General features: G+C 44.0%; 1 protein-coding gene across 1 annotated transcript; it reads right to left on the bottom strand.

Annotated features, from left to right (window-relative positions):
• Positions 1–7,721: 7,721 nt before the first annotated feature.
• On the bottom strand, positions 7,722–8,812 carry foxl1 (forkhead box L1; the record flags this gene model as incomplete). The annotated part of the gene is given in 2 exon segments (XM_079251867.1): positions 7,722–7,747; positions 7,750–8,812. Coding segments are annotated over 2 exon segments (1,089 nt in total).
• Between the last annotated feature and the right edge of the window lie 3,107 nt (positions 8,813–11,919).

Raw genomic sequence — 11,919 nt, 5'->3', positions numbered from 1 at the left:
ACATCATGTCTGCATCATACATCACGTCTCCATCATACATCATGTCTGCATCATACATCACGTCTCTATCATACATCATGTCTGCATCATACATCACGTCTGCATCAAACATCACGTCTGCATCATACATCACGTCTCCATCATACATCACGTCTCCATCATACATCATGTCTGCATCATACATCACGTCTCCATCATACATCATGTCTCTATCATACATCATGTCTGCATCATACATCACGTCTCCATCATACATCATGTCTGCATCATACATCACGTCTCCATCATACATCATGTCTGCATCATACATCACGTCTCTATCATACATCATGTCTGCATCATACATCACGTCTGCATCAAACATCACGTCTGCATCATACATCACGTCTCCATCATACATCATGTCTCCATCATACATCATGTCTCCATCATACATCATGTCTCCATCATACATCACGTCTGCATCATACATCATGTCTCCATCATACATCACGTCTCCATCATACATCATGTCTCCATCATACATCACGTCTGCATCATACATCATGTCTCCATCATACATCATGTCTCCATCATACATCATGTCTGCATCATACATCACGTCTCCATCATACATCACGTCTCCATCATACATCACGTCTGCATCATACATCACGTCTGCATCATACATCATGTCTCCATCATACATCACGTCTCCATCATACATCACGTCTGCATCATACATCACGTCTGCATCATACATCACGTCTGCATCATACATCACGTCTCCATCATACATCATGTCTCCATCATACATCATGTCTCCATCATACATCATGTCTCCATCAAACATCACGTCTGCATCAAACATCACGTCTGCATCAAACATCACGTCTGCATCAAACATCACGTCTCCATCATACATCATGTCTGCATCATACATCATGTCTCCATCATACATCATGTCTCCATCATACATCATGTCTCCATCATACATCATGTCTCCATCAAACATCACGTCTGCATCAAACATCACGTCTGCATCAAACATCACGTCTCCATCATACATCATGTCTGCATCATACATCATGTCTCCATCAAACATCACGTCTCCATCAAACATCACGTCTCCATCATACATCACGTCTGCATCAAACATCACGTCTCCATCATACATCACGTCTCCATCATACATCACGTCTCCATCATACATCACGTCTCCATCATACATCACGTCTCCATCAAACATCACGTCTCCATCATACATCACGTCTCCATCATACATCACGTCTGCATCATACATCACGTCTCCATCATACATCACGTCTCCATCATACATCACGTCTCCATCATACATCACGTCTCCATCATACATCACGTCTCCATCATACATCACGTCTCCATCATACATCACGTCTCCATCATACATCATGTCTCCATCAAACATCACGTCTGCATCAAACATCACGTCTGCATCAAACATCACGTCTCCATCATACATCACGTCTCCATCATACATCACGTCTGCATCATACATCATGTCTCCATCATACATCACGTCTGCATCATACATCACGTCTCCATCATACATCACGTCTGCATCATACATCACGTCTCCATCATACATCACGTCTCCATCAAACATCACGTCTCCATCATACATCACGTCTCCATCATACATCACGTCTGCATCATACATCACGTCTGCATCATACATCATGTCTCCATCATACATCATGTCTGCATCATACATCATGTCTCCATCATACATCATGTCTGCATCATACATCATGTCTCCATCATACATCATGTCTCCAACATACATCATGTCTGCATCATACATCATGTCTCCATCATACATCATGTCTCCATCATACATCACGTCTGCATCATACATCATGTCTCCATCATACATCACGTCTCCATCATACATCACGTCTGCATCATACATCACGTCTCCATCATACATCATGTCTCCATCATACATCATGTCTGCATCATACATCATGTCTCCATCATACATCATGTCTCCATCATACATCATGTCTCCATCATACATCATGTCTGCATCATACATCACGTCTCCATCATACATCACGTCTCCATCATACATCACGTCTGCATCATACATCATGTCTCCATCATACATCATGTCTCCATCATACATCATGTCTGCATCATACATCATGTCTCCATCATACATCATGTCTCCATCATACATCACGTCTGCATCATACATCATGTCTCCATCATACATCATGTCTCCATCATACATCATGTCTGCATCATACATCATGTCTCCATCATACATCATGTCTCCATCATACATCACGTCTGCATCATACATCATGTCTCCATCATACATCACGTCTCCATCATACATCATGTCTCCATCATACATCACGTCTGCATCATACATCATGTCTCCATCATACATCATGTCTCCATCATACATCATGTCTGCATCATACATCACGTCTCCATCATACATCACGTCTCCATCATACATCACGTCTGCATCATACATCACGTCTGCATCATACATCATGTCTCCATCATACATCACGTCTCCATCATACATCACGTCTGCATCATACATCACGTCTGCATCATACATCACGTCTGCATCATACATCACGTCTCCATCATACATCACGTCTCCATCATACATCATGTCTCCATCATACATCATGTCTCCATCATACATCATGTCTCCATCAAACATCACGTCTGCATCAAACATCACGTCTGCATCAAACATCACGTCTCCATCATACATCATGTCTCCATCATACATCATGTCTCCATCATACATCATGTCTCCATCATACATCATGTCTCCATCATACATCATGTCTCCATCAAACATCACGTCTGCATCAAACATCACGTCTGCATCAAACATCACGTCTCCATCATACATCATGTCTGCATCATACATCATGTCTCCATCAAACATCACGTCTCCATCAAACATCACGTCTCCATCATACATCACGTCTGCATCAAACATCACGTCTCCATCATACATCACGTCTCCATCATACATCACGTCTCCATCATACATCACGTCTCCATCATACATCACGTCTCCATCAAACATCACGTCTCCATCATACATCACGTCTCCATCATACATCACGTCTGCATCATACATCACGTCTCCATCATACATCACGTCTCCATCATACATCATGTCTCCATCATACATCACGTCTCCATCATACATCACGTCTCCATCATACATCATGTCTCCATCAAACATCACGTCTGCATCAAACATCACGTCTCCATCAAACATCACGTCTCCATCATACATCACGTCTCCATCATACATCACGTCTCCATCATACATCACGTCTCCATCATACATCACGTCTCCATCATACATCACGTCTCCATCATACATCATGTCTCCATCAAACATCACGTCTGCATCAAACATCACGTCTGCATCAAACATCACGTCTCCATCATACATCACGTCTCCATCATACATCACGTCTGCATCATACATCACGTCTGCATCATACATCATGTCTCCATCATACATCACGTCTCCATCATACATCACGTCTGCATCATACATCACGTCTGCATCATACATCACGTCTGCATCATACATCACGTCTCCATCATACATCATGTCTCCATCATACATCACGTCTGCATCATACATCATGTCTGCATCATACATCACGTCTCCATCATACATCACGTCTGCATCATACATCACGTCTCCATCATACATCACGTCTCCATCATACATCATGTCTCCATCATACATCACGTCTGCATCAGACATCACGTCTCTATCATACATCACGTCTCCATCATACATCATGTCTGCATCATACATCACGTCTCCATCATACATCATGTCTCTATCATACATCATGTCTGCATCATACATCACGTCTCCATCATACATCATGTCTGCATCATACATCACGTCTCCATCATACATCATGTCTGCATCATACATCACGTCTCTATCATACATCATGTCTGCATCATACATCACGTCTGCATCAAACATCACGTCTGCATCATACATCACGTCTCCATCATACATCACGTCTCCATCATACATCATGTCTGCATCATACATCACGTCTCCATCATACATCATGTCTCTATCATACATCATGTCTGCATCATACATCACGTCTCCATCATACATCATGTCTGCATCATACATCACGTCTCCATCATACATCATGTCTGCATCATACATCACGTCTCTATCATACATCATGTCTGCATCATACATCACGTCTGCATCAAACATCACGTCTGCATCATACATCACGTCTCCATCATACATCATGTCTCCATCATACATCATGTCTCCATCATACATCATGTCTCCATCATACATCACGTCTGCATCATACATCATGTCTCCATCATACATCACGTCTCCATCATACATCATGTCTCCATCATACATCACGTCTGCATCATACATCATGTCTCCATCATACATCATGTCTCCATCATACATCATGTCTGCATCATACATCACGTCTCCATCATACATCACGTCTCCATCATACATCACGTCTGCATCATACATCACGTCTGCATCATACATCATGTCTCCATCATACATCACGTCTCCATCATACATCACGTCTGCATCATACATCACGTCTGCATCATACATCACGTCTGCATCATACATCACGTCTCCATCATACATCATGTCTCCATCATACATCATGTCTCCATCATACATCATGTCTCCATCAAACATCACGTCTGCATCAAACATCACGTCTGCATCAAACATCACGTCTGCATCAAACATCACGTCTCCATCATACATCATGTCTGCATCATACATCATGTCTCCATCATACATCATGTCTCCATCATACATCATGTCTCCATCATACATCATGTCTCCATCAAACATCACGTCTGCATCAAACATCACGTCTGCATCAAACATCACGTCTCCATCATACATCATGTCTGCATCATACATCATGTCTCCATCAAACATCACGTCTCCATCAAACATCACGTCTCCATCATACATCACGTCTGCATCAAACATCACGTCTCCATCATACATCACGTCTCCATCATACATCACGTCTCCATCATACATCACGTCTCCATCATACATCACGTCTCCATCAAACATCACGTCTCCATCATACATCACGTCTCCATCATACATCACGTCTGCATCATACATCACGTCTCCATCATACATCACGTCTCCATCATACATCATGTCTCCATCATACATCACGTCTCCATCATACATCACGTCTCCATCATACATCACGTCTCCATCATACATCACGTCTCCATCAAACATCACGTCTCCATCATACATCACGTCTCCATCATACATCACGTCTGCATCATACATCACGTCTCCATCATACATCACGTCTCCATCATACATCATGTCTCCATCATACATCACGTCTGCATCAGACATCACGTCTCTATCATACATCACGTCTCCATCATACATCATGTCTCCATCATACATCACGTCTGCATCAGACATCACGTCTCTATCATACATCATGTCTGCATCATACATCACGTCTCCATCATACATCATGTCTCTATCATACATCATGTCTGCATCAAACATCACGTCTCCATCATACATCACGTCTCCATCATACATCATGTCTGCATCATACATCACGTCTCCATCATACATCATGTCTGCATCATACATCACGTCTCTATCATACATCATGTCTGCATCATACATCACGTCTGCATCAAACATCACGTCTGCATCATACATCACGTCTCCATCATACATCACGTCTCCATCATACATCATGTCTGCATCATACATCACGTCTCCATCATACATCATGTCTCTATCATACATCATGTCTGCATCATACATCACGTCTCCATCATACATCATGTCTGCATCATACATCACGTCTCCATCATACATCATGTCTGCATCATACATCACGTCTCTATCATACATCATGTCTGCATCATACATCACGTCTGCATCAAACATCACGTCTGCATCATACATCACGTCTCCATCATACATCATGTCTCCATCATACATCATGTCTCCATCATACATCATGTCTCCATCATACATCACGTCTCCATCATACATCACGTCTCCATCATACATCATGTCTCTATCATACATCACGTCTGCATCAAACATCACGTCTGCATCAAACATCACGTCTGCATCATACATCATATCTGCATCTTACGTCAATTTCTTAATTATTATTATTCATGATATCATTGTTATTATTATTATTATTACAAAGTTGAAGAAAAGTTTTAAAATATATGTGTTTCTAACATGAATCAAGATTATTTCTTTTCACATTAAAATGATTTCATTTTTCTGTTAATCTGCAGTGTTTTGGAGCAGATCTTCCAATAATCCAGTCAGACTGATTGATTGTTGGACTTTTCTTTGTCTGCTGCTGAGATGATCAGATAAACTCCGAGTCTCTTCTGTATGATTTATCTTCAGACTCCTTTATGTGTCATCGGACACAATAAAGTCAAAGCACCAACACAATGTCTCTCATTGGGAAAACTGGATAGCAAATCATAGCAAGAGTTATAAAAACTCGTCTCCACCTCCCACTACTCCAGTAGATTTAAACACACCCCACATTCATGCACACACTAACATTCACATAAAATCCACCAAAATCAGCTTACTGTGATAAAAAGTAAAACTTCCATTTAAATGAGGATGTCCCACATTAACGTCTCGTGTCGGTTTAATGTGTCTCTGGGAAAGAAGCTGTTCAGTGAAGGTGTGAACATCTCCTGTTCCACATGTTTCCGCAGGCAGCAGGATGTTCAACCCAACATTCACCATGAAGCTTGGTTGTTTCATAGATTAAAGTTGGATATTTCTCATAAAATTGTTCAGATTTTGTGTAGAATGTGGTTTTTGAGACTTTGTTTTAAAATCAGTCACATGATGAACTTGTTTCATGTTGATGAAGATGCAACCCAGTTGGTCTGTTTACTGGATATTTCATATCTAAAGAGTTAGCTACAGAAGTCTGACACATAAATGTCATGCACAGACCTTTTCAGTCTGTAACGTCTGCTGGAAACATTTTCTCACGTCTACACGAACTCAGAGTAAAAGTAAGAGGAAGATTCATTCTGGAAGTTTTTCAGGAGTTTTGTTGACTGATTTGAATACATGTGCAAACATTTGGAGCATCCCGAAGAACTCTGGTTTTTCATCATGGACCTTCTTCTTTAACAGAAATTCAACACAGCATCCACAAAACATAAACAATAAACCACACCAACATAGTTTTGTTAGACAAACTAAACTTTATGTAGAAACTAAATGAAAGCAGTGAAATACAAAGCGCTCTGGGCTTTATCATATGTCTGGTTACATGTAGTATAAAACTAACTCCTCACTGTTCGGCTACTTCAGGCCCAGTCGGAAATTCAGGATTCTTTATTAAATTACAAACATATTTACTATAAAGAACCAAACAGTCCGGGGATACAAGCGAGTTTTCATCAACATTCACACGTCACAGGCAGGTTGGAAACACAACAAGTTGCAATGAAATATGACCCTGAACGCCACCTGTCATCTGATGATGATGATGATGATGGTCATGGTGGTGGTGGGAACATACTGATGAGGCGTTTTGCAGTAACTCAGAACAGAAATCTTTCACGCATCAGTGCGTAAAGTTCCCGCATTGTCTCCGCAGGTAAACTGGCTAGAAGTGCAGCACCGTGTCGGACAGGTGAGGGACAGGTAGGAGCAAAGCGGGAACCCCACCTGGTAGAGCTGGTGCTGCCGAGACCCGAGCAGCAAAGCGGAGCTGAGAGCCGGACTGGCCGCGGACTCATCCTGGATGCTGCGGCGCGTTTCTTCCTCGCTTTTAGACAAGATGCTCTCTATGGTGAAGCCTTTGGGTCTGGCGTTCCTGGGAACGTTTCCTTTGGGCCCTTCCGGTCTGAGTGCGGCCATGTTTGTGTTTTCAGCGCCGCTCACGGCGCAGAGGGGGGCCCGCTCCGGCCTCCTCTCCTCCGGCTCCTGGTGGAGCAGCGCGCCACCCGGCCAGACCTGAGCGGACTGGGGCTCCGGCTGGGAGTCGTCCTGCCTCCTCGTCGCGCCCACGCGGGGATCTTGGCTTGGAGAGGCTTTGGTTCTCTTAGGGAGGGGGTTCTGCTGCTGCTCCGCGGGGTTTAACTCGACCAGAACTGGTTTGGAGTCTGGTGGCACGTGCTTCGCCTCTGCGTCATCTCTAGTTGGATTCTGGGTAGTTCTTGAGTCAATAGGAGGGTCCCCAGAGGGCCCCGGGACCTTGGCGCGCTTGTGTCCAGAGGCTTTAGAGTCCAGAACCTCGTGCTGGGTCTTGGCCTTCCTCTTTCTCCGGCGGTAATTTCCGTTTTCAAACATGTCCAGACACCTGGTGTCCAGCGTCCAGTAGCTGCCCTTGCCGGGCCGGCCCTTCTCTCTGGGCACCTTGATGAAGCAGTCGTTCAGGGACAGGTTGTGCCGGATCGAGTTCTGCCAGCCCTGCTTATTGTCGTGGTAAAACGGGAACCGGTCCATGATGAACTGGTAGATCCCGCTCAGCGTCGCGCGCTGCCCCGGCGCGCTCTTGATGGCCATGGCGATGAGCGCGATGTAACTGTAGGGCGGCTTCTGGGGGGGCTCCTGGCGGCCCGGCACGAAGCTCAGCGCGCGGGGCACGAGCCCTCCGCCGTCCCCCCCACACAGGTAGATGAACGGAGGCCCGGAGAGGCCCAGAGCCGTGGGGGACACTCCGAGGGGTGGCAGTCCGCTGTGGAACAGAGCCATGGCAGCGGGAAGGCGTCGCGGGGAAAGCTGGTCCTGGTCCTGGTCCTGGAGCGCCTCTCCTCCTCTGACTGAGTCTCCGGACTCATGAGGGCTTCAGAAAAATGTTAATAATTGTTGTAGGCTTGCTGCGTTGTGTTGACTTTGCGCTGGGAAATAAATTGTCTATGATAAACAGTCGGCGAGGTTCCCAGCCCACCCACATTAATTAAAATTTCATTCCCTCGCGCTCCCTCCTCCGCCCAGCGACCAATGAGGCGGCTGCTTATTCCCCATCTGTTTACAGAATTAGTTGCTTGATAAGTCTGCCCACCCAGGTCGAATCAAGCTGTGTTTATTTGGAAAAATTTCCGGGCACCCAATACATAAACTCTCTGATGTGCTGTTTGAAATATCACGTCCAGCCTGCGCGCGAGCTGCTCACACAGTGAGAACAAGCAAACATCCCGCAGAGCCGCTGCGCTTCACGCAAAGCAAAACAAAGCGCTGCGGCAGTTCTCCTCCAGCCCGTTTCCTGCCTCCAGTCCAGCGGGACATGACGACATGATGATGGTTGAGGGACAGTCATGGAACAAACAGTGGTTGATATTAGAAGGTAAAATTGTGAATATCTCCCGTAAATGTGTCATTTTAACACCTGAAATATTCAGATAAACAGTGAAGTCAACACTCCAAGGGAAATGTAGAAAATCCTGGCGGTGATAAGAGCACGTGAAGGCATCACTGGTCCTGATGCAGAACTTACTTCCAGGCAGAAACTTTCTGTATGACCTTACAAGGACAACAGCAGTGTATTATTTGTGGATGTGAGCTGATGCTTTATGTTCTGTATTTTCCTGTTTACAGGTCAGAGGAGGATTAGAACAACTTTACAAGTGTTCCCAGCTGGATCCTGCTTACATTCAGCCTTTTTTCTCTGAATAAACTCAGAGGTTTGCTCTGCTTCTCGCTCAGCAGACGCTGATTCATTAGCAAATGAAAGTAAACTAACATGAGGGTTGACGTGTGCAGACCACAGCGAGGGGAGGCGGCTTTCTTCCTGCAGCATGTCAAATGTACAGGCCAGAGAGGAGCTAAGGCCTGGTTCCAACCTTCCTTATGATGTCTGGTTCCACACCTTATATTATACATATACATATATATATATATATATATACATACATATATATATATATATATATAGTATACACTGCTTACACTGCTCAAACACCTAAACAACACGATGTAACTCCAAGTCAACCAGACTTCTGTGAAATGGAACTGTCCACTTAGGAAGCAACACTGATTAACAATCAGTTCCACATGCTGTTGTGCAAATGGAACAGACAACAGGTGGAAATTATAGGCAACTGGCAAGACAAACCCAATAAAGGAGTGGTTCTGCAGGTGGAGACCACAGACCACTTCTCAGTTCCGATGCTTTCTGGCTGATGTTTTGGTCTGAATGCTGGCGGTGCTTTCACTCTAGTGGTAGCATGAGACGGAGTCTACAACCCACACAAGTGGCTCAGGTAGTGCAGCTCATCCAGGATGGCACATCAATGCCAGCTGTGGCAAGAAGGTTTGCTGTGTCTGTCAGCGTAGTGTCCAGAGCATGGAGGCGCTACCAGGAGACAGGCCAGTACATCAGGAGACGTGGAGGAGGCCGTGGGAGGACAACAACCCAGCAGCAGGACCGCTACCTCCTTCTTTGTGCAAGGAGGAACAGGAGGAGCACTGCCAGAGCCCTGCAGAATGAGCTCCAGCAGGACACAGATGTGCATGTGTCTGCTCCAACAGTCAGAAACAGACTCCATGAGGGTGGTATGAGGGCCTGATGTCCACAGGTGGGGGTTGTGCTTCCAGCCCAACACCATGCAGGACGTTTGGCGTTTGCCAGAGAACACCAAGATTGGTAAATTCTCCACTGGCGCCCTGAGCTCTTCACAGATGGAAGCAGGTTCACACTGAGCACATGGGACAGACGTGACAGAGTCTGGAGACGCCGTGGAGAACGTTCTGCTGCCTGCAACATCCTCCAGCAGGACCGGTTTGGCAGTGGGTCAGTAATGGTGTGGGGGGGGCATTTCTTTGGAGGGCCGCACAGCCCTCCATGTGCTCGCCAGAGGTAGCCTGACTGCCATTAGGTACCGAGATGAGATCCTCAGACCCCTTGTGGGACCATATGCTGGTGCGGTTGGCCCTGGGTTCCTCCTAATGCAAGACAATGCTAGACCTCATGTGGCTGGAGTGTGTCAGCAGTTCCTGCAACACCAAGGCATTGATGTTATGGACCGGCCCGCCCGTTCCCCAGACCTGGATCCAGCTGAGCACATCTGGGACATCATGTCTCCATCCACCAACGCCAAGTTGCACCACAGACTGTCCAGGAGTTGGCGGATGCTTTAGTCCAGGTCTGGGAGGACATCCCTCAGGAGAACATCCGCCGCCTCATCAGGAGCATGCCCAGGTGTGTAGGGAGGTCATACAGGCACGCGGAGGCCACACACACTACTGAGCCTCATTCTGACTTGTTTAAAGGACATTACATCAAAGTTGGATCAGCCTGTAGTGTGTTTTTCCACTTTCATTTGGAGTAGAACTCCAAATCCAGACCTCCATGGGTTGATACGTTTGATTTTCATTGATCATTTTTGTGTATTTAATAAAAATATTTCATTTATTCAGATCTACAATGTGTTACTGTAGTGTTCCCTTTATTTTTTTAGCAGTGTGTGTACAATATATGTGTATATATATATATATATACATATATATATATATATATATATATATATATATATGTATATGTATATATGTATATATATATGTATATGTATATATGTATATATATATGTATATGTATATATGTATATATATATGTATATGTATATATGTATATATATATGTATATGTATATATGTATATATATATGTATATGTATATATGTATATATGTATATGTATATATGTATATGTATATATATATGTATATATGTATATGTATATATATATGTATATATGTATATGTATATGTATATATATGTATATGTATATATGTATATGTATATATATATATATATGTATATATATGTGTATATATATATATATATATATATATATATATATATA

The sequence above is a fragment of the Telmatherina bonti genome (genome assembly GCF_933228915.1).
Source record: "Telmatherina bonti genome assembly, chromosome: 2".
NCBI classification, from domain to species: domain Eukaryota; kingdom Metazoa; phylum Chordata; class Actinopteri; order Atheriniformes; family Telmatherinidae; genus Telmatherina; species Telmatherina bonti.
This window is presented reverse-complemented; position numbering and strand designations above follow the sequence as displayed.